Genomic DNA, 24,072 nt, shown 5'->3' with positions numbered 1-24,072 from the left:
TCTGGAGCCCCCACGTCCCTCTGAGTCAGCGCTCTTCCAAGGAGGGAAGAGACTTAAGAGCCAAGCGTCAGTGAGCTGTATTTTCCAGGTCCTGGGTGGAACGACCAGCTGTCCATGTTGGGGGGGTAAATGGGTCTGGTTCCCTGGTGCCTTGGGGACGTGTAACAAAGCAGCCGCCAGTGTGGGCTTGGAGCTAAAAGGGGCACCTGAGGGTCCTGTCTGCCAACTCGGTGAGGACCCTCCCTTGGGGGACCGCCCTCTAGATCAGGGATCAGTCTGCACTTATACCGGCTTTTTCAGACTGCGGTCTTACTCCCCCTGGCTATACGCTACCAAAAAAGAATGACAGAGAATGGATCGTATGCCTGTCCTGAGCCTATTTCTCATGTCCCCCTCGGCCCCCTCCAGGCCACACCATAGCCACTGCCTTGGTTCCTGGCACAGTGGCTCTCACCCAGATGAAGGCACGAGGCTCTGACCTCCTCTCTCCTGCTTTTCCCATCAGACCCTAAAGCCCAGCCAGACCATGTCATGGGCAGTTCCCAGGACAGGCTAAGCTGCCTCCTGCCTCTGTTGCTTGCACATGCTGTTCCCTCTTCCAGGGATGTCCTTCCAGGCCCTGGTGCCTGACTCAAACGTTGCTTGAAGATTCCTGAGTTCAGGGGAGCTGCTCTTTCTTGGGGCTTGCCCGGCTCCCTGTAAACACCCAGTTCTAACACAGCTCGGCCCCAAACTCCCTGGGAGACCTTGGACATGTAACGGTGCATCTCTGAGCTTCCTATCTGGGAACGATTCCACCCCCAGCCCTTCCTCCCCGGCCCACGCAGGTACTTGGTATCAATGCGGACAAAATCCTGAGACCAGCGCTGGCCTCAGAGGTTAGCAGTGTGAGCGCTCCGAGGTTGAGCGCAGGAGGACCCCACGTCCTGGGCCCTGGGGTCTTCTGATGTCTGCACAAGGCCCGGCACACACTGGGGACTTGGGCACTTGGTTCCAAGGGATGATGAATGAGAACCACCAGCATTTCACACCGAGGAGCTCATTTCCCATGGCCTCTGGGTGTTTCATTCCTATTTCAGAATCTGCACTGACTGCTTTTTTTTTCTTTTTTCCAGTTGACATTTTCCTTTAATTAAAGGCTCAAGGGACAAGAAGCTCCTAGGTGACAGCACATTAACGTGAGGCTCTTCTATAGAGTCAAAGAGACACTGGAGGGAAAGTCACGTGTAAACGCCAGCATCGGACTCATACTGTGCCCGCTGGACGCCGGGGCGAGAGCTCCCTTACGAGCCTTGAGGCTGTCACACACCATCGCGTGCAACAAGCTTCTGGGCAGCGTAACCATTCGGTGGACAAATAGCATTTGCAAAGGGAAAAAAGGAGTAAAGCATCGCATGTAAGCTCCAGGTCCCCCTCTGCGCCTGACTCAGAACGCTTGCTATCCTGGCTCTGGGCCAAGCTCAGAAATGATCACAGACCACAGCCATCCCTGTTGAGGCTCACGAGGGGCCCTCGTGCCTGCTCTTTCCCTCCTGCCCCAGAGAAGCCGGCGGCGGGGGTGAGCGGGGCCAAGGTGAGCTCTCATGTCTAGTTTACAGATAGGCAAACTGAGGCAAACTGAGGCCGTAAATAGAAATGCCAAGCCAAAGTCCAGTCTTCTGGGGGACCAAGAGGTGTGAACATGCTGGACCCCCAGCAGCCTTGGGTGCCCTGCAGGTAGCAAAACTGCTCTCTAACCAGATGTCCTCATTTTTTCAGGAAAAAAAAAAAGGGAAATCTGGGGTTTGGGGATGAAATCTCTAGTTTCCACAGTGTCTGGCTGAGGCTGCAGCTCACATCTTCTGCCCTCGATGTGGAATGAGCCAGCAGCCCTGGGGGTCCCCACACACTTGGCCAGGGCCAGGAGGAAGTCAGCCATGTCCCCAGCACGTGGCTTGTCGGGGTGAAGCTGAGACCTGCAGAGAGCAGGCCTGCTTCCAGCTGGACCCCTGATCCTGCCCCTCACTCACCCCTCCTAACCGTGGAGAGCCCTCCATCTCCCTTCCTCCCTCCCACCAGCTGACGTCCAGGTCTAGCCAGCCTCAAGGATCACAAAGGTGGGGGAGGGTGAGTGGTCCTTGCCTCCCCAAGTTGCCCTGATACTCAGACCCCGGTCCCCTGAAGCCCCCTTCCCTATCATGCACCCACCTGGTCTCACAGGCCCCCCTCGCCTGCCGTCCTGCCTCATCACCAGATTCTGAAATTCCCCCCAGCCTCCAAGGTCAGTCCTAAGCCCACCCCCTCGGGGTAGCTGTTACGGGTTCATTCGTGGCTCCGGGAAAGATATTTTGAAGTCCTACACTCCTGGCACCTGTCAATGGGATCTTATTTGGAAACAGGGTCTCTGCAGAAGTCACTACGTTACAGCGAGGTGAGGGCCCACCCTACGCCAATAGGACTGGGATCTTTAGAAGAGGACCCACAGACCCAGAGACGTTCATGGTGGGGAAGACTGGGAGGGACGGCCACGTGCAGACAGACTGGAGCCAGGCGGCAGGAGGCGTGAGAGGGGGGCTCCCTGAGAGCCTCCGGGAGGAACCCGCCCCGCCCACACCGAGACCTTGGACTCTGGCCTCCACAACTGAGAAAGAATCCATTTCTATTGTCCTCAGCCTCCCAGTTGGTGCTACTTTGTTGCGGCAGGAAGCGGAGAGAGTCACCTCCTCCACGTCCTCCCTCCGAGGAGGTGGAACCTGGGGCCCCGCTGCCCGGCCCCTGGAGTTTGCGCAGCATCAGCAAGGTCTGCGGTCCTCATTGTTCCTAGCACGTGCTGACCCATGCAACCCGTAACCGCGGGCGACTCCTCTGTCCCTGACGTTTGTGGAAACCGAAACACCAACCAGTGGAACAGCGTGGCCACGTCGGCGAGTGTGCAAGTGTAAACGGGGATGGCGAGCACCTGCTTTGCAGGATTTCCTGCCCGTCTCCCCGGTAACACAGCTGCCGCTGCTCCCAGGTCCCCCTCCCCATTTACAAAGATGCTCTGTCCCCTTCCAAGCCGCTCAGGCTGACCCCCCCATCCCTGACTCCTGACATCCAGGTGCCCCACCCCCACCCCTGGGCACAGGGAAGGCTGGGGGAGGGGGCGGGTTTAGTACCTCGGCACAGGTGCCCACGTAGTTGTAGACACTGAGCGGGATCTTGGCCTGCTCCCCACGGACCACGTTGGGGGGCAGTGTAAAGTCGACAAAGAAGGGCTTGAAGGTCTTCAGCAGGGCAGGCGCGGCGACACCCAGGCCCCAAGCCTCGGACAGACCCACGGCGTCACCCACCCAGCTGGTGATGGAGTCCGGGACCTGCACGCTGAGCGTCTCCTCACCGGATGGGTCACTGCGGAAGGATGGACAATCATAGGCCCTTCTCCAGGGTCAGGCCAAGGCGGCCGGATGGGGAAGGGGGGACTGCAGCGAGGCCGGGCGGGGGGGGGGGGCCCAGGTAGGCGTCCCCGCAGCCAGGAAATAAGCATTTAGGCACCACACGGCGCGCGACAGGAGAGAGCCGCCCCTCGGCCTGAACTCATATAATCAGAAACACGAATGGCTCTCAGGACAGCTGTGGACACAGGGTCACCCGCCACGTGGGTTCAGCCGTGCCGACTCTGGTAGGGCACGCCCCACCCTCTGCAGGGGAGAAAGACATTGAATTGAGGGGACCAGTCATTGGGGGCATGCTTGTGTCTCCCAGAAAGGTACATCCGAGCCCTCACGCCCAGTGCCTGTGGACGTGACCTTATCTGGAAACAGGGTCTTTGCAGGTGAAATTAGTTAAGATGAGGTCAGGCTGGAGTAAGGCGGGCCCCAATCTAATGCTGGGCGTCCTTCTAAGAAGGAAATTCAGACACAACAGAGGAGACGGAGGCAGAGATGGGAGGGATGCAGCTACAAGCTACGGACGCCAGAGCCCCCAGAAGCTGGAAGAGGCCCGGAAGGCTTCTCCCCTGGCAGCTTTCAGAGGGAGTGCAGCCCTGCCCGCACCTGGATCTCGGACGTCTAGCCTCCAGAACTATGACAGAATAAATTTCCGTTGTCGTAAGTCACCCAGTCTGGGGCACTTTGTGACAGCAACTGTAGGAAACTCACGCAGTACAAAACAAACAAACGTAAAACGTACCACCGAGAATTTTTAGATTGTCTGTGGAAACAATAATATTTGGGGATATCTATTGGGTTAAATAAAATATATGATTCAAATGAACTCCACTTGTTTCTCTTTGCCCGTTGTCACGTGGCACTAGGAAATCGGGAATGACGCACGTGGCTTAGGCGCAATTTCTCTCAGATGGCACCCGCTGCTCAAGGCTCCCCCTGCCCCCGGCCAGTGGCACCCCTGATCACTCTAGGACGGCTTGCGAGGACAAACGCTGTGGTCTCCTTTGCATTTCCAGGATGTCCTTTTGAGATTTATCTTAATTTGGTGTAAGAGTCCTCGGAGGAGAAAACCCATGACCTGGGGAGAAGCCCAGGAAGTGAAGCCCAGACAGCTCCCGGCCTGGCAGGAGGCCAGGCTGTTCCTTACTCACCTGCCTGGACTCTGTCCGCTTCCCAGGAGCCTGACCCTGGAGGCCCTCATTGGGCGGCCGGACACCCCAGCCTATGGCTCACAGCAACCCCACAGGACCTGCGGCCTCTATTCTCCCCTCTATGAGGATCACATGCTGTCACCCCATTACAACTCATGTGGCCTCTTCCCAGTTGGCAGGACATTTGTCCACTTCATATGGTCACAGCCAACTTTTCTGTGGACCCTGGGTGCCACCAGCCTGCCCCCCCAACTAGGGTACATCTACTCTTCCTGGCCTGGTATCCTTGTCCCAAGAGACTCCTGTGGAGCCCGACTCCCAGTTAATAATCCTTTGTGTGATTCTTTCTAGTCCTGACTACAGGTCATTACAAAGGCTCTCCCTGGCTGCCGTCAGGGGACGCTGCCTTCCCCATAGCAGGTTCGAGGCACAGCCAGCATACTGTGGCCTCTGAGGGGAATTGCCAGCCACACTTTGCCTTCCCAGCCCCACTGCCTCCATTCCTAGGTCTGTGTGTCACTAGGGACCTGCCTGGGCCCCAAGGGCTTTAGGTGTCTGAAGACCATTGCCAAGGTCTCCTTATCAGTGGGAGGAAATCTCAGAGGCATTTCTCCCCGCTTTGGCTCAGCACCCAGTACTTTCCCACTCTGAGCCCTCCTTCCTCCATTCCTCCAACACCAGGGTCCGTAAAACTGTCAGAGTCTTTTGCCCAGGGCTCCCTCCACAATGAGACAACTCCATGTCTGATCTACTTGCAAGGTGTGACATTCTGTGGGAAAAACAGAACAGGAGGAGTCAGGCTATATTGTCAAGGTAATGATGAAAGGCTTCACCATGGCTCCTTGTGGTTGCTTGAATTAGCCACTCCAACACCTGACAGCTCAGCTTTCCCTCTCTCCAGCTCAGCTGAACTCTTGAAAGCTCCAACCTATCCCACCTTTGTTGCATCTTGACCCTTGAGCCTTGCCCAACTGCTCAGGGTTACCTGTTGCTTTCACGCCTGCACCACACCTGGCTCTGCCCACCAACATCAGACTGTTCCCTCTGCCTGAAATAACCATGAAACAACCACAAGAATGGGAGCTGCCTGCCAGCCTGGCTGGGCTCTTGCTATGAACCGGGAGCTGCACAGTGTACTGCCACTATCCCCAAGACCTCACAGAAGGGAAGTGGGTAACATAGCCGAGGATGGAACATCCCGGGTGCTGGAATGAGGATGCTGTCCCTGATCCCCGCCATGTACCCTGAGCTAGGTTCCTGCCCTGTGCTGGCATCTCAAAACTGCTCTAAGGCACATAGAAAACAAAGAGCACAATGACAGACGTGAGGCCCTCCTTATGAGTAATTACATTAAATGTAAATGGATTAACCTTTCCAATTAAAAAGCAGAGATCAACGGAGTGCATTAAAAAACATGACCTGACTATCTGCTGTCTACCAGAGACTCACTTTATCTCAAGACAAAAAATTGGTTGAAAGTGAAAGGATGGAAAGATATGTCAGGTCAATAGTAACCAAGAGTGAGCAGGTACAGCTATCCTAATATCAGACAAAATGGACATTAAGTCAAAAAAGGCTACAAGAGACCAAGAAGAACATTATATATTAATAAAAGATTCAGTAGAGCAAAAAGATATAAAAATTACGAACATGTATGCACCTAATAAGAGACCACTGAGATATAGGAAGCATACATAAATGGACAGAATTCAAGCAAGAAATAAATAGTTCTACAGTAATAGTTGGGAGACTTCAATATCCCGTTCTGAATAACAGACAGAATAACCAGACAGAAGATAAGTAAGCAAGTAGAAGACTTAACACAATAAAGCAACTAGATCCAGCAGACATTCACAGAACACTCTACCCGGCAACAGCACACACATTCTTCTCAAGTGCACACAGGACAGTCTTCAAGACAGATCATGTATGAGGCCATAAATGAAGTCTCAGTAGATTTTAAAAGGTAGATATCATACAAAGTATCATCTCTGACTATGATGGGACAAAGTTAGAAATCAGTAGGAAAAGGAAAACTGAAAAATTTACAAATTTGTGGAAACTAAACATAATCTTCATTAATCAATGGATCCAAGAAGAGATCACAAAGGAAATTTAAAAATACCCAGAGATGAATGAAAACAAAACATAACCTATCAAAACTTATGGGATGCAGTAAAAGCAGTGCTGAGGGGGAAATTTATAGCTACATACCCACTAAAAAAGAAGAAAGATCTCAAATAAACAACCTAATTTCACAATTTAGAGAACTAAAAAGAAAAACAAACTAAACCCAAAGCTAACAGAAGGAAATAATAAAGATTAGAGCAGAGATAAATGAATTAGGGAACAGAAAAGAGTAACAGCAAAACCAAAAGTTGGTTCTTTGAAAAGACCAGTGAAACTGACCAACTTTTAACTAGACAGACTAAGGATAAAAAGAGAGAAGACTCAAATTACTAAAATATGAAATGAAAGTAGGGACATTACTATCCATTCTCAGAAATAAAAAGATTAAAGAAAAGTACATGAACAATTGTATGCCAAGAACTTGGGTAATCTAAATGAAACGGACAAATTCCTAGAAATGCAAAACCAACCAAGACTAAATTACAAAGGAGACCAAAATCTGAATAGACCTAGAGCTGAAGAGACCTGCAAGAAGATTGAATCAATAACCAAAAATCTCTTTACAAAGAAAAGCCCTGGACCTGATGGCTTTACTGGTGAATTCTACCAAACATTTTTTTTTTTTATTTTTAAAGATTTATTTATTTGCTTTAGAAGGGGAGAGGGAAGGGAAGAAGGAGAGGAAGAGAGAGTTCCAAGCAGACTCTGAGCCAAGTGTGGAGCCTGATGCTGGTCTCGATCTCACAACACTGAGATCATGACCTGAGCTGAAACCAAGAGTCGGAGGCTTAACCAACTGTGCCACCCAGGCGCCCCAAATTCTATCAAATATTCAAAGAAGAACCTTGTGCACTGTTAGGGGGAGTGTAAAATGGTGCAGCCACTGTGGAAAACAGTATGGCAGTTCCTCAAATAATTAAACATAGAATTACCATATGAGCCAACAATTCCACTTCTGGGTATATACCCCAAAGAACTGCAAGTGGGGTCTCAAAGAGATACTTGCACACCTGTGATCACAGCAGGATTATTTGTCATAGCCAAAAGGTGGGAGCAACCTGAGAGTTCACCTTGTTCAAGGTGCCAACCCTGGTACCAAAAACACTACCCAGCACCAAAAACATCTGGCCCCAGAAAAAATAGATACATTTGAATGATAGCAGACAGACAGCCCATCTTAGATTTAGACCCCTAGAACGAAACGCAGTCATCTGGATCTGTTCTGACCAGGAGTGAAGTCTTTCCATAAAGGGGACACACACATCTTTGTGAAAGCAGCCAGAGGAACCCCCAGCTGGGAGCTCCGTTCTGTGATGACCACGTGCCATGGCATCTTGTGTCTAGAAGGGGGGCCCACCTCAGCAGTAAGCCCACCCATGGCCTGGGGGGCATCTGACCTTTCCTGCCTAACTAGTTTCCCAGGGCAGGCCATCATGACCTTCCACTAGTACCATTGGTGTTCTGCCACCAAGCATTGAAAGAAAAAAATCCAAGAGCATCTGGCAGGAATTTGGCACAGCAGGGCTTCTTCAGAAAGAACTGAAAGGGGGGAAAATGTGGAAAGGAAATATGCTGAGAAAAGCAGCCTGTTTTGTGGGCAGGAGCCCGAGTCCCCTGAGGAGTGAGGGAGGTGGGGAGGGGGTCAAGTTCATGTTCCAGGGAACTGTAATTGTTTTAATGAGCTCGTTATGCAAACAGAGCAGATAGAGTTACCCCAAGTGGGAGTCGTAAGAGGCACGAAGAACCTGCATTTCATATTTCCTGAGCAGATGTCTGAGGCTGCAGCGGGATTTGGGGCTGACTTCATGGTTTTGAGTTTTATGTGTTGGAAAAGGATGCCCAAAGTCTGACTCAGATGCTGATGTCAGATCTGAAAGCAAATCCACTGGGAACGATCTGGATTTGCCTGAGTGCCTTGAGTCAGCCCGCAAACACAGCGAAGGCACAGCAACTTACTGTTAAAAAAAAAAAAAAAAAGCTCACTGTACCTGATGTTCAGACAACGCCAAATCCATGTTTCAGGGAAGAAGGTCCTTTTTCTCTTCTCTGCTCTATGACAATTTAAAAAAGAAATGAGAAAGTGTCATGGGGCATACCTTAATTCTGTTACCTGGCAGGTAAACTTCTACCCAAGTAGAACTTAACAGAGTAAGTCTTACCTGGAAAGACTAACATTGGACTCAGTCAGGGTGTCGTGGGTTAGTTCTCGTGGCTGTCAGTTAACACTCTGCCTGATTAGGATGGAACGTGCTAGTTCTTTTACCTGGCAGGGCTAACATCCTACTTGACGAGGACTCGTGGAAGTGACACATCAAAGGTTTGACAGAATCACCTTAACTCAACAGTGGCACGTCACATCCTGAGTTTAGAAGGTAAGAAGGGTCACAGGGACCCCCCCCATGTCCTCCCCTTTGCTAATTTCCCTCCCTGGGTTTGCCATGTTTTTCCCTATCATCACATTGAGCTATCCACCCCCCCAGCCCCTCCCTGTTTCCTAAAGAGCACCTCCCATCCTAGGTTCATCCTCAGGAGCCTCACGGCCCACCTTCCTCAGGGACTGTCTTATCCTTTAAAATAGTAGTAGTAGTAGTAGTAGTAATAATAATAATGATGATGGGGTGCCTGAGTGGTTCAGTCAGTTAAGTGTCTGCCTTTGGCTTAGGTCATGATCCCAGGGTCCTAAGATCAAGTCCCACATGGGGCTCCCTGCTCAGCGGGGAGCCTGCTTCTCCCTCTGCCTGCCACTGCCCCTGCTTGTGCTCTCTCTGACAAATAGACAAATAAAACCTTTAAAAAATAAAAATAATAATAAAAACAAGCCCTACTTGAAATTTGGCAAAACTTCTCAAAATTAAAAATGCTCACATCCTTCACCCTGGAAATACCCATGGACACAGGTGCCAGGACAGACAAATGGACTGGTTCATGGCAGCAAACAACCAAAAATCTCCATCAAGAGGGTGACGGGTTAATCAGATGGTAGCACATTCATGCCATGGGATGCTACCTGTCAGTCTAACCAAGTGAGCTCAGTGCAGACATACTCAGATGGATTGGTCTCCAAGACTTACTGTTGGCTTTAAAAAGGAAAGCCCATATAGTGTTTTCTAATTGCTTTTTTTTTTTTTTAATTCTCAGATAGGGGCACCTGGTTGGCACAGTCGGTGAAGCGTCTGACTCTTGGTTTCAGCTCAGGTCATGATCTCAGGGTCCTGAGATCAAGCCCTGAGCCAGGCTCCGTGCTGAGCACTGGGTCTGCTTGGGATTCTCTCTCCCTCTCCCTCTGTCCCTCCTGCTCGTGCTCTCTCCCCCCTCTAAAATAAATATATAAATCTTAACAAAAAATCCTTGTATATGCACAGAAAATTTCTAGAAGGATATCTAAAAAAATACTGACCACAGTTGCCTCTAAATAAGGGAATGGAAGGTCTAGAGGCAGGAGAGAGACTTACATTTAATTACATAAACTTTCACACTGCTTGAAAAAATTTTAACTGCTGCATGCGGTAAAGGAAAGTATCTTGTCCTCAGAACATGGATGTATGGATGTGTGATCCAGTTACAAAAAGGCATGGACACTTCCTTTTAAAGGCATGGCTTATGCGTTTCTGCACTGGGATTTACGATTGCCTTTGTGGTTTAGGGTTTCAGAAAATTACTTTCATACCCACTCTAGGTCAAGCTCTTGGGGGTCCTGGCCCCCATGAGAGGGTCAAGACCCCCAAGGCGGTTTCTAGTGGTGGGAGGCCCTCACCCAACCACGTGCTAGAAATGCCTCCATATGCATCCAAAGTACCCAATGGGGAGCTTGGTCTGCCCATTCCATGATTTGGAGTTTAGAAACTGGGACCCTTGTGGGTCTGCCACGCTCTTGCTAAGTGTGGAGCCCAGGCAGGAAGAACCCAGGAGAACAAAGTATCCAGCATCTCAATCTAGATAGAGAGGGTATGAAAGATGGAGAGGGCTTTTGTGGATAGGCCTACCAGGGCAAGAGGTCCTCTGGTCCACTTCTGGCTCAGAACAAGGGCTGAGGAGTGTGGGGCCCACCCTCAAGGTCTGCAGAGAGACCAGATCCTGAGGCATTACTGACCACACAGACGCCAGCCCCAGCCCCTTGGTTCTGTGTCCCTCTTGGAGGAGTGGGCAGGAGGGAGTAAAGCCAAGGCCTGCCTCCTCCATGCCAGCCCCTAAATCCAGACAGAGTGGGGAGCCAAGGTCTTCGGAACACTCCCCCTTCCCCAGCTAGCGGGCTGAGAGCTGGGCTTGAGAAGGGAGTAAGAGAGGCAGCAGAAGAAGGGGGTGGGAGAGAAGGGAGGGGAGAAAGGATGAGACAGGAGAGAGGAAAAAAACACCACCTCCTGCGAAACAAACTTTCCAGGACTCCAGGGACAAAGTCACAAATCTAAGGGGGAGATGTGAACCCCTCTCTCTCAGTCATCGATGAATTAGCAAACAGACAAACAAGAAGTGAGCAAGAATATGGAGGATTTGGGGCGCCTGGGTGGCACAGCGGTTAAGCGCCTGCCTTCGGCTCAGGGCGTGATCTCGGCGTTATGGGATCGAGCCCCACATCAGGCTCTTCAGCTATGAGCCTGCTTCTTCCTCTCCCACTCCCCCTGCTTGTGTTCCCTCTCTCGCTGGCTGTCTCTATCTCTGTCAAATAAATAAATAAAATCTTTAAAAAAAAAAAAAAAGAATATGGAGGATTTGGGCATCCCCATCGATAGGCTTGACCTAAAGTATGCATAGTGAGCCTTGTAGAGAATTGATGGGGGCTGGGTCTTCTTTTCAAGAAGACATGAGCCTTTATGAAAACTGGCCACACAAAAAGCCTCCAAAGTAAGAACCAGACAATTGATAACGTGCAGACCACGTTCCCTGACCATAATGCATGTTTGATACAAATTTATAAAACATATTAAAAATATTAATTTAAAATATCACTTTAAAAATTTAAAACATGTCCACTCCTGGAGAAGTCACAGCTCAAAAAGTTAGCACCTATTTTGAACAAGCAATAATGGAAACACTTCACAGCACAACTCGGGTGCTGCCAGAGCAGCACTCTGAGGAAAATTCATAAGCTCCAAAGGCTTAAATGTGTAGAGTTAAAATAAGAGACTGAAAAGCATTACTTGGTGTCCAACTCAAAAATGCAGAGAATTGAAGGAGAAAAGGGAAGAGAGAAGAGGAGAAGGAGGAGGAGGGAACAGGTGGAGGATAGAGGTAATCAAAAGAATGTTCTAAGCACAGTCCCTGGGAGAGGGAGGGTCAAAGCCCAGCTTCCCTCCCCACCCCAAACCCTCTGTCCCAGGGAGCTCTGCTCCTGATGCACCTTGCTCCCTCTGCAACCCCACCCCCCACCCCTGCTGCAGGGAGGTGAGGAGGGGGACTGAAGTGCTTGGTTCCCCAGCCCACTAGGTCAGTAGTGACTTCACGATATCTGAAGACATTTTCGTTTGCAATAACCAGGGGAAAGGGGTGCTATTGGCATCCGCTAGGTGGGCACCAGCGACGCTGTTCGGCACCCACGGTGCATGGACAGCCCCGCCACGGAGAACGATCCAGCCCCTAATGTCCACGGGATGAGGTCAGACAGCGCTGCGTGAGGCAGCAATTACCTGGGGGGGTGTCTGGAGGACCCCGCTGCCACCAGGCTTCCCGTGTGGGGCTGGAAGGCAGGGACAGCCTCATCGGTGTACAGGCCGCCATCCTGTCTGTGGTTGAGGCTCACCAGGTTGGTCATCACCACCAGGCCCGTTTCCTAAGCAACAGACAATGCCCAGAACCCCGGTGGGGAAGCGGATGTGATGGCCTGAACAGTTCCATCACTTTGGGGCTACCAGCCCAACATCACTGCTGCATCATGGCTCTGGGGGGAGTCAGTGCTCTGCTCTGGGCTTGGTGACACGGGCTGAGGGGATGGTGGGACCCAGTAAGCACGCAGGGCAGAGCAGCGGGGAGGCCAGCGCATCTGCAGCCCAGGCACAAAGAGCCATGTGTATGACTCTGTTTATGTGAAATGTCCAGAACAGGTCAATCCATAGACACAGAAAGCAGATTCATGGTTGCTGGGGGCTGCGGGGGGGGTGGGGCAGGAGTGACTGCTCATGGGGACAGAATTTCCTTTTGAGGTGATGAAAATGTTCTGGAATTAGAGGTGCTGGTTGTACAACATCTTGAGTGTCCTAAATGCCACCGAAGTGTCCCCTTTAAAAAGGTTCATTTTGGGGTACCTGGGTGGCTCAGGTGGGTAAGCGTCTGCCTTCAGCTCAGGTCATAATCCCAGGGTTCTGGGATCGAGCCCCACATCAGGCTCCCTGCTCAGCAGGGAGCCTGCTTCTCCCTCTCCTGCTCCCCCTGCTTGTGCTCTCTGTCAAATAAATAAATTAAAAAAATGGTTCATTTTTCTGTTAATTCTGCTAATTGTGAATTCCACAATTAAAAAAAAAGTCAGTTGGTACCCTGTCTGATCTAGCCCAGAGACAGATGACTGCCATTGTGACTGTTAATAACCTTCCTCACTGTGCTAAATTATGGGATGGGGCGCCTGGGGCTCAGTCGTTGAGCCTCTGCCCTCAGCTCAGGTCATGATCTCAGGGTCCTGGGATCCAGCCCTGCATCACACCGGGCTCCCTGCTCGGCGGGGAGCCTGCTTCTCCCTTTGCCACGCCCTCCACTTGTGCTCTCTCTCTCTCTTTATCTCTCTCTCAAATTAACAAATGAAATCTTTAAAAAAAAAATACTGGGAGCAACTTGACTGCGGAGAAGCCCCACCCTAGACAGGCCAGCTCTGCTTCTGGAACAAGGAATGTAAAGTCAGAGGCATCGCCTCTTAATTCCAAAAGCTGCCAGGGCCCGGGAGTTCAAGCTGCCCGGTCAACAAATGTGTAACTGAAACGTCATCTGTTCCAATGCAGAAAAAGATACACGTATCAATACACATAGACAGACATAGATGTGTGATGTGTTTTCTAGCTACTGCAGCAAAATGTTAATTGTGGGATCGAGGTGGTGGGTATATACATGTTTGCTAATCTGTTCAACTTTTCTATAAGTCTGAAAATCTTCCATAATAAAAACAGGAGAAAAAAGATGTGTTTTAAATGATTCTCACAGTGGGATGAATAGCACTCACAGATGGGCCGTGCAGTCAAGTGGGGACCACCAGCGTGCTCATGTGGGCTCCCGGCATGATCTAGAAGGATGCTTGCGCCTACTGCACCCTGGGACCCCTGGCCCCCGTAGCCAGGAAGGAGGAGGACGGATGTGAGCTACAAATGTCAGGGTGGGTGGCTGCCTTCCCAGGGTGAAATTTTCCTTCCTGCAAAGCACCCTTGACGTCTTTGCTCCGTTCCAAGTTCAAGTTATCAGTCGACACTCATAACGTGCTGCACCTTGTCTGCCTTGCATATTGGGGGGGTCTGCTTACGAGCTCTCATTGGGGAGAATCAAAAATTAGTTCTCCCCCAACCAAAGTTTGGAAACTCCCCCCCCCCACCGTCTCTGTATCCCCCAGATCGTCTGTTTCAAAGTGAGAGGCGCTAGGAAGGGGGCAGTGGGTCTAAGACCATCTGTCCTTACAGCGAAGGCAGACCCGGAGTCCTTGGTGATGCCCCAGGGCCACGGGAAGACGGAGGAGCGCCGGCGTCTTCGGGCCGCCAGTCCGGCCCACCAGAAGGACCCATCCTCCCGGGACGCCCCGAAGGCATCAGAAACATCATAATCTTCCAATTCCTGGAAAACCTACAGGCAAAGGGGAACAGGGACCGGTCGACTGGAGGTTTCTTGTCAACCCAAACCAGCTCTCGGGGGTCTGGCATGCTCCTATCTCAACCTCCTTTCACGAAAACACTTGGAGACCATCTTAGGGGATGGGCCTCAGTGTCATCAGCCCCTTCTAAAGATGGGCAGAGGGGTTGCAGAGGTAGGACCCGGACAATGTTATATTGCAAGAGTCTGATGAATCTGACCCCAGGATCTTTCAGCTCACCAAAGCAGCCATCAGGACTGGGTTCACCAGTAAGAGACAGAATCTAGACTCACAGGGGGCCCTTCACTTACTGGAAAGGGAGAGCCCCCCGTGGAGGTGCTGGACCCTGGTGCCCGAGGGCCCCCACGTACCTGGGCCGGAGTCAGCTGGAACCCAGACCTAAGCAGGTAGATGCTCTTATCCACGGCAGTGACACACACACAGCTGCCCCTCGCAGCCCTGACCCGCAGGTCAACCACCTCCCCGGGCTGGGTCTCGTTTGCCGAATAGGTCAGCGAAACCTGGACCCAAATACAGCAAAGAAATCGGGAGCTTGGCCACTTCTCCTGACTGACCCACCCACCCTCTCCACCTGCCAACAAGAGTTGACCCTCGCCAGCTCAGTGGGGACCCTGGCCTTGCTGCCCAGGCAAGGACAAGGGCGGGAGGCAGAGTGACAGGAACAAGGCTGGTGCAACTGGAACATTCTGTGCGGAGGACGGGAGATGAGGGGAGGGGTGAGGAGACAGGCACCAGCTGAGGGCACGTGGCAGTCAAAGGATGCAGGGAGAGGGGGCAGAAGGCTGAGCCCACTGCTGGGGACAGGAGGGGTGTCCCCTAGGTCTGGAACCCAGTGGGGACACAGAACAGCGGACTGCTTTCCCTGGGTGGGATTAATGCAATCCCCCTCTGGGGGACTTTTGGAGGAACTCCAGTAAAAATGCAACTTGTGTTGCAATTATTCCTGAAGGCAGGGTGGCCCTTGCAGTCACCCTCTGGGGGTCCAATGACAGCTGTGTGCAGCCCACCCAGGGACAGACACCCTGGACAGTGCTTGCCTGTCCCCCGGCTCCGCTGGCTGGTTCCCCACGTCCTACCTGGTTTTCAAAGAAGGTCTCAACGGCAAACTGGAGGCTGTCGGCAACCCCTTCTCCATTCTCCCTGACATAGAAGACGAGCAGGCGGCCCAAGGGGACCATGCTGGGGCTCACGGCCAGCTGAAGGGAGGTCACACACACGTTGACCTCGGCTGCTGGGGCAGGAGGGGGCTCTAGGACAAGTCAGAGGTGGCGCAAGGCATGAGAACCCAGCAGCCCACAATGGGACCACCACTGCCCCAGGCTGCCCTGGGGGTGACATGGGGCACCTCAGGGGGAAGGGCTGGCCCTGGGTGAGTGCTCCACGGATACTCACAGCCCCTGTTACTTCACCTAGAAGGGAAGGGAAGCCCAAAAGGATGCGGGGATATGATTCCCAAAGCACCATGCCCGGCCAGCAGTTCTCAGCCAGGACAATGCTGCCCCCCAGGGGACATTTTTGGCTGTCACGACTTGGGAGTGCATCTAGGGCGCATCCCCGGCTGTGCGTCATCCCCAGCCTCCCCCTACAGAGCACAGGGAGAATGATCCAGCCCGAACATTAGTAGCACTCGGGGTGGGAAACTGCCTTCCCACGAGAGGGACCCTATCTTCCAGTCTCTCTATGCATCTAGTTAGCTAGCTAGCTCTGATTCTCATCTACTGGTGACTTTTCCTCTTAGGGACACTGGCAATGTCTGCAGACCTTTTAGATTGTCATACTGGATGGGTTGCTGCCGGCACCAAATGGGTAGGAGGCCAGGGACGCTGTTTCATACCTTGCCCCGCACAGGACGGCCCCACCCCAAATGGCCTGTCTTCAAGTGTCCCCACCGCCCAGTGTGGGGATCCTGCTTGAGGCAGAAGGGCTACGAAGCAGGAAGAGGCTGGGGAAGATCCAGGGGAGGCGGTGGGTCTCGTGAGAAGCACATGGAGTCAAGGAGAGAGAGGAGGGGGGCTCCTAAGTGGGAGGGGGACCTGGGCGGAGTCAGAGAGGCCCGCTGGCAGATGGCAACACGGCATGGTGGGGGCCAGTCTGCCCCTATTCCCCTGCAGACAGGCAGTGAGGACAGCCTGGAGAGGACCTCTCCACCTCCAGCAGCTGGTCACTGCCCGCCTCCTGGCCCCAGCCCCATCTTGCCCAGAACAAGTGCCCTCCGCCCCGAGGCAGGCACCCCTCCGGGCTGAGCCCTGCTTACCCCTCCTTTCTGGGGTGACTCGCCCCAGTCTCGATGGTTCAGAAGACGCAAGGAACTCCTGCCTGTGGCCTGGCTCACCTGTCTCAGAAAGGTGCATTAAACGAATGGGTGTCTCTGGGGCCGCCCGCCTGCTTCTCTGCTGGGTGAGGCGGGCGGGCTGCTGGCCCGAGAGCACGATGTTGCCCCGCGCAGTCACCTCGTAGTACAGGGTGAAGTTGCAGGGACACGTGGACTTCACGGGGAAATGGGCTTCCTCTCCGACCTGGGGGAGACATGCAGCGTGGGGAGCCCCGCCTGGCACCCCACAGCCTGGCACCTACACGACACCCACCTTGGGGCAGATGGCTGCTCTGGGGCCACGGGGAAGCCAGGACCCGGCTGAGGCAGGGGCGAAACCCTCAGAGCCGAGAACTGGGCATCGTGGCAGTGGCCATGTCCCGTGGCAGCCTCAGCCGTGGCTCTGCAAATGGGACTGTGGTCGGATCAAGCGTAATCGGGCTGATTACGACGGGCCGACTGTGCAGTAAAGAAGTGAACTTGGCCCAAAGAGCGGTCTGGCCTTTGTCCCCCAGCCCCCGAGAGGGGATCTCTAAGCCTCTGAAATGTTCTGCCTCATAAGTATCTTGGTTTACCCAAGGCCTCAGTCCACACGAGATACTGACGATATGATTTATGAGGGCTGGGGGGCCTGGGTCACACTCCGTCAGTTTGACCTCTGGAGGGGCTGGGACTGAGGTCAGCTATGCAGGTGGTCAGCCAGGGCTATGGGATGGACCCCCCCTCCCGCCCATAAAAACCCCAGACCCTGAGCATCCCTGGTCACATATCTGGTAAGGGTCTAGTGTCCAGAACACATAAAACTCTCACACGCAACAGCAAAAAGACAAACAATTTTCTAAAACTTAAAAACAGCAGGGGAAGCTGGGAGGAAGGATTTGCGGGATCTCCCTGTACAGTCCGAGCAGCTCTTCTGAAAATCCAAAATTATTCCAGAATTTAAAATAAAAAAAAAAGGAAGTACGATAACAGATGATAACATATTGAGCAATTTTGTTTAAAGGCCTTAAGTCTGTAACATACTCTGAACCATCACGCAGCACCAAAAATAACAGGAGGGAGGAGAACTGGAAAGTTCTTTCTTTTTTCCAGGGGGATCCCAGCTAATAAACACAGAAGGAATGACAGCATTCAGAACGGCCGTCACGCAGCCCCTATGGCGGTAACGGATTACAGCAGGAACGGTCAGTGATGCCAAAGGCCACGCGGGAAAGGTTGTTGGGGGTCAGGACACTGCGGCACGGGCCTCGGATTGTCACCCGATTATTTGGCAGTCTCACCTACAAGGGGAAAGCGCTGGTAGGCATCAGACCCAACGCAAGGATAAGATCGGCTCCAGCAACAGCGGGGCCTCCTAAGTCTGTGCCTTTCGTCAGCGCGGCCGGAGCGACACGCACGGAGCAATTTTGCCTGATTCTAGTTCAGAATGTGGGATCATCTACAAGACCACAGGCCTGGATTCTTCACGAAAGTCACGGCGATGAAAAGGCAGAGGCAGGGACTGCTGCAGAGCAAGAGCAACTATGGACACAGAAGAGCCAAATGCAGAACGTGAAGTGATTCCGAATTGCACGCATGCGCACGCACACGCACGCACACATGCGCGTTCCCACAGGCACACACAGGTGGTTGCATGCTTACGCGTGTGTGCACGAGATTGTGTAGTCGTGCATGGGTGTTCACACGCAAGATGTAAGTTACATCTGGGGGCCATCTTTGAAAATCGGAATATTGCCTGTGAATTAAACGGTATCTTGAGTTAACATAATTTTCTTAGCTGGGACAGTAGCCTTGAGATCATGCTGAGGAATGCCCTTATTTTTAGGACATGTTATGGTCAAGTATTAAAGAGTGAAGCATCATGATATCTGTAACTTATTTTCCAATGTTGCAGCAAAAAAAAAAAAATCTGAAGGAATAGATGGATGGCTGGGTGGTTGGATGGCTGGGTGGGTAATTGGACAAGTAGGCGGGTTGAGTGGGAGACCGTATGGATAGAGGCAAAATGTTAATTCATAAATCTAGGTAAAAAGCATACGATTATACCGTTTTTTATGATTTTTAAGTTTGTAAATATCCACCTTATAAAAAGACACCTAATCAAAAGTCCCCTTGAGTTTCAGATGTTGGAAAAAAGAAAAGAGCAAAACCTTTCTCCCCTTCACGCATGAATCCCATGACATCACAGCAACCCTAAAAGACTGGCTTGACAGCCCCCGTTTACAGAGCAGCTCCCCGCTGCATGCGCCTGGGAGCTAGAGGAAGGGGAAAGGACCCTGACACAGAGCCCAGGCTGGACCCAGAATGGCCACTCTTGTCTCAAAGGCCTGAGGTTGCACCCAGGGCCCCTTGTGACAGTCGCTGGGGGAGGGGCTGGCTGGAGCCTGCTGACCCGACCCAGGCAGGATGGACATGTCCCTCCAAGAGGAAAGTCTGAGTGGCCCAGCCAAGTCCTTGCCTACTGGGAACTGCGGTGCCGGCGGCTGGGGACACAGGGCTCCTTCCCGCCCCCGTGGGACGGCAGCCAAGGCCAGCATCCCCACAACGCGGGGCTGGTTGAATAGCATTACAACAGGAACGGCGTGTTCAGCCAAGCCAGACACAATCTCATCCGAGTTTCTCATTCTCATAACCCCTGCAGCGGGCCATTAAGCCCCCAAAACGGGCAGCCCCGGCGCCAGGATTCCTCTGAGCTGCCTCCCAGGGGCCCCTGGCAGCCTCGGGTCTGGGCATCGGCTCTCGGAAAGGGAGTGCCAGAGGTTTACGGGGCTGGTGAGGCCTGGCAGCAAGGTCGGGGAGCCCGCCCCCACTCACGGCAGCCAGGCTCTGCCCTTGGGCCTCTCAGCTAAGGGAGCTAACAGGGTGCTCTATCATACATCCATCCTTCTACAGATGAGGGGGTAGGCAAACCACAGTCTGTCCATGCCATACGACGGAAAGACAAGGCGGAAACTTCGATGCATGATCAGCGATGGAAGTAATGTGAAAAAGCCACGTGCCGTGTGGTTCCAACTACAGCAGTCCCCCTTCTCCGTGGTCTCGGTGACCCGCCATCCAGGGCGGTCTGGAAGCCGATGCTCCTCGTGACATATCATGAGAAGGTCAGGGGCAGCCTGACGCCGCGTCTGAACGCCTGCGCCATTCACCTTACTTCAGCCCCTCACGCAGACATTACACCACCTTGTGAGCACAGGACTGTGTATTTTGAGAGAGAGAAACCACAGTCACATGACTCTTATTACAGTATATTATTAGGGTGGTTCTATTTTATTTTGAATTATTGTTGGTAATCTCTTCCTGTGCCTGGTTTGTACGTCAATCTGCGTCATAGGTATGTACGGACAGGGAAGAACGAACAGGTAGGGTTTGGTACTATGCGCGGTTTCCGGCAGCACCGGGGATATAGGGATGTATCCCCCTGGATAAGGGGGGACGACTGTATACGTGGGATGGGAAAACAGCTATTTTGAGTTGCTGCCTGGGCATGTGATGGCCTGACAAGCTGCTCCCAGAGTCTGGGCGTTTATAGGACGACCCGAGCTTAGGATTCCGGCCACAAGTTTACAAGTTCCTGCCTCACTTTTCCCTGCGTGTCTTTTAAAATAACTACTTAGAGGCGCCTGGGTGGCTCCGTCAGTTAAGCGTCTGCCTTCGGCTCAGGTTGTGATCCCAGGGTTCTGGGATCAAGCCCCGCATTAGGCTCCCTGATTAGTGGGGAGCCTGCCTCGCCCCCTCCTCATGCGCTTGCTCTGAGAAGTAAACAAATAAAACCTTTAAAAGAAAATAAGCACTTAGCACTGACCCCCAAAATATTAGTGACCTCCTCTTCAACCACCTTATGAGTCACAGGTGCTTGCTGCCCTGCTGTCTGTCTCCTGCTTGCTTGAGACCTGGGACGGAGGACTGCTCTTCCCCCGGGGCACTGGGCACCCGCCCACCCCCCTCCCGGATCTGTAAATAAATGCCATGACGTGACTTCCTTTTGCGCATGTGTATTGAAATTGTGCCTCCAATCCAAACAACCCGTTTTCACTTCTCCCAACACGATGAGACATTCTGGAAAAGGCAGAAGGATCAAAACAGTGAAAAGATTGGTGGTCGCCAGGGGCTAGCAGGGAGGGAAGGAATGAATGAACAGGTGGGGGGAACCCAGAGGATTTTTAGGGCAGCGAAATAATTCTGTACGATAGGCTATACTGCTGGATGCATGCTGTTATATGCTTGTCCAAACCCACGGAATCGGCAATACCAGGAGAGGCCCCTAACGTACCCTGCAGACTTTGTAGTTAATAACGACACGTGGACACTGGCTCGCCAATCGTACCAGGCGTGACACCCTAAGGCAAGCTGCTAATCTTCAGGGACACTGCACGCAGGGGAGAGGAGATCCAGAGGAACTCTCCGCACTTTCTGCTCCGTGTTTACAGCTCCCTATCTCCACACGCATCTCCGAGCATCTTACTTAATTGGGATCTTTGAAGAGACTGGGAAGAAGGATCACGAGACCCAGCTCCGCGGCTGTCTCATCTCTGTACCATGTCTACAAGCGTCAACTGGGGAAACCCGGTGTCTGCGCCCAGCAAGTGCCAGCCTGCAGACGGGGGGAACCTGGGCCAACAGCAGGGGTCCCGCCTAAGGCCTGGGAGCAAACAACAGCACACTGAGGGCCAGGTTTATCACAGCAAACGCCGGGCTACAGCCTAAATGTTCACCATAATTAAAGCACGGGCGTTCATTCCGAGGAATCGCCCCTTGCTGGAGGGACAGGGGCTCCAGCATCAGTACCAGCAGCAACCCTGCTGGGGCATGCGCAGATCCCCCCAAAGGTACGAGCTCACGGCTTCCTAGGCACACACCTGAAAGCCTTACCTGCAGAGGGCGGGAAGGCAGTTGCAGCTGCAGATAGCACTGGCTGGGCGAGTACCAGCTGCTGAGAGACAGGTAGCTGGGCAGGTACTGGGCCCCCACGGGCTTTCCACTGAGTGCCGTCACCTTGGTCTGAAGAAAAGAGGGTACTTGGTCAAGGCCTGGGTGCTTGGTGGAAGAATGGGGTCTTGGCGATGCTTCGGCCTGCCCTGGCCTGCAGCAAGACCCTCTCATGTTCCAGTTTGCCTTTGGGGACCCCCGTCCCCAGTTCTCAGAGACCATACTGCAATGTGCCTTAACGCACTGTTCCTCCGCTCCAGGGAGCAAGTGGCCAAGACTGGTCACAGGGTGTTCGGGGGTGGTCACCAAGAGACAGTTCTATCACAGGCGTATTAGGAAGCCCTCCCCAACCCCCTTTCTTTCTTTCTCTCTCTCTTTCTCTCTCTCTCTGGCTTGCCAGTGGCCCTGGTGGCTTCTCAGAGGGGATAACAGGCCTGGGAAGTGACCACGGAGAAGGTGGTCAGGAGAAGGAGCGGCGGTGCGGGAGAGCATCCGCGGGGCTCTGGACCCTGCTGCTCCCTGAGCTCAAGCCCTCCCCCTCCGCGTGCGCCATGCGGGGTGGTTATACTGCTTTTGTTCCCTTGGGGTTGGAGCCTGTTCCCTTCACTTGCTGCTGAAAGACTATAGGGCCACACAAGGGAGAGGCCAGAGGTGCAGATCAAAGACTTCTGTGAGATCAAGAATAAAGAAGTTGGCCCATTTTGTGCCCAGTTTCTGGGAGGTAGCCTCTAAAGCCCTGGGATCTCTGAAGGGATGAGAGTATCTCTGTTATGCACGTTGTGTCCTGGTAACCTGTGCTACCAGGCTGACTCAGGGCAGGGACAAGGGGCTGGGGCTTTGAGATCTGTGCTACCAGCCGGACCTCCGAGGGAGGGAGCTCTGGCTAGAACCAGAGCTGAGGCGCAGAGCCAACGATTCATGCCTATATCACGCCTACGTTATGGACCCCGATGGACACCGGGGCTCGAGTGTGCACCCCTGGCTGACAGTTCTCTGTGGCTACCGTCACATGTCACACGTCACGAGCCGGGAGGGCAGTGTGTCCCAGGGACTCCACAGGGACAGCACGAGAAGCTTCAAATGGGGGACCCTCCCAGCTCTTACCCTCTGCCTTGCTCTCTTTGGTTTTTTTAAGATTTTATTTATTTATTTGCGAGCAGAAGCAGGGGAAGCAGCAGAGGGAGAAGCAGACTCCCCGCTGAGCAGAGAGCCCAGTATGGGACTCGATCCCAGGACCCTGGGATCGTGACCTGAGCCGAAGGCAGCCGCTTCACTGACTGAGCCACCCAGGCGCCCCTGCCCCGCTCTCTTTGGCTGGTCCTAATTTGCCATGTCACTGTAATAAAATTGTGTTTGCCAAAGATACAAACTTCCAGTTAAAAAGTAAGCCCCGGATGGCACGTCCAGCGTGGTGACCAGTTAACACAACTGTACTGTATATTCGAAAGCTGCTAAGAGTAGATCTCCAAAATTTCTCAGGATAAGAGAAGAAAAACGTGTAACTACGTGTGGTGCCAGCTTTGACCACGCTCACTTGGTGACTGTTTCACGACACGTGCAAATATGGACTCACGTCGTCCACCTGAAAGGAACATACAGCAATGTGTCAATTACCCCTCAGTTAAAAAATAATTAGGGCCGCCGGGGTGGCACCGCCACTTAAGCGTCCGAATTGATTTCAGCTCAGGTCGTGATCTCAGGGTCCTGGGCTCCAGCCCCACGTCGGGCTCTGCACTCAGCGCGGAGTCGGCTTGTCCCTCTCCCTCTGCTCCTCCCCCCAGCTCATGCTCTGTCTCTAAAATAAATAAACACATCTTTAAAAAAATAAAAAATTAAAAATAATTCACATTTACAATTAGTTTTGCTTTTAAAAGAGTAAAAGGCCTTTTCCTAACCATATTTAGTCACAGAAACAGAACATCTTCCTACTAAAGTGACATTTTTGGGAAAATCTCGTTTTTAGACATGTATCTATGAGATAAAAAATTATTCAGCTAATTCTGGTATTTGTAGTCATTTCGAGGCTTTGCTGCTACTTAATTGCTAGGGGACTAATGGAAATGAAGGAATGTCTTTCAATCATTAAGGGAAAAAAGCTGTAACTGTAATAATGGATTTGTAGCCCGGTGAAGGGCTGTAGCCTGGAGACTCTTGAGCCTGCAGTGTGGATGGTTAAAAGTCTTTAAGGACATGCCACCCCACAGAGGCCATTGTCACCCCAAGTGTCCTCAGCTCCCACCTACACATTTACTCTAGGCTGCCCCCCACCCCTTCCCTGCCATCCAGCATCTGTGGGGCCGTCACAGAGACAAGATGAGGGGTGCTGGGACACTCTCTTCTATCACTCCCGCTCTTCCCTCCCCTGACAATGGG

The 24,072-nt window shown here is 52.5% G+C and overlaps 1 protein-coding gene across 1 annotated transcript in view; it reads right to left on the bottom strand.

The window, feature by feature from the left end:
- Nucleotides 1–24,072, bottom strand: part of CPAMD8 (C3 and PZP like alpha-2-macroglobulin domain containing 8) — a 75,185-nt gene that overhangs the window by 32,206 nt on the left and 18,907 nt on the right. Inside the window, exons 13-20 of the mRNA XM_040629089.1 lie at nucleotides 21,643–21,771; nucleotides 16,795–16,978; nucleotides 15,539–15,711; nucleotides 14,813–14,962; nucleotides 14,273–14,434; nucleotides 12,310–12,452; nucleotides 8,677–8,739; nucleotides 3,138–3,369 (exon numbers count right to left, since the gene is read on the bottom strand). Of these exons, the coding sequence (XP_040485023.1) occupies nucleotides 3,138–3,369; nucleotides 8,677–8,739; nucleotides 12,310–12,452; nucleotides 14,273–14,434; nucleotides 14,813–14,962; nucleotides 15,539–15,711; nucleotides 16,795–16,978; nucleotides 21,643–21,771 (1,236 nt within the window). The remainder of the gene's footprint in view (nucleotides 1–3,137; nucleotides 3,370–8,676; nucleotides 8,740–12,309; nucleotides 12,453–14,272; nucleotides 14,435–14,812; nucleotides 14,963–15,538; nucleotides 15,712–16,794; nucleotides 16,979–21,642; nucleotides 21,772–24,072) is intronic.

Source organism: Ursus maritimus, unplaced genomic scaffold (assembly GCF_017311325.1).
Source record: "Ursus maritimus isolate PB19 unplaced genomic scaffold, ASM1731132v1 scaffold_14, whole genome shotgun sequence".
NCBI classification, from domain to species: domain Eukaryota; kingdom Metazoa; phylum Chordata; class Mammalia; order Carnivora; family Ursidae; genus Ursus; species Ursus maritimus.
Note: the sequence above shows the minus strand (reverse complement) of the source record. Positions and strands in the feature narration are given on the sequence as shown.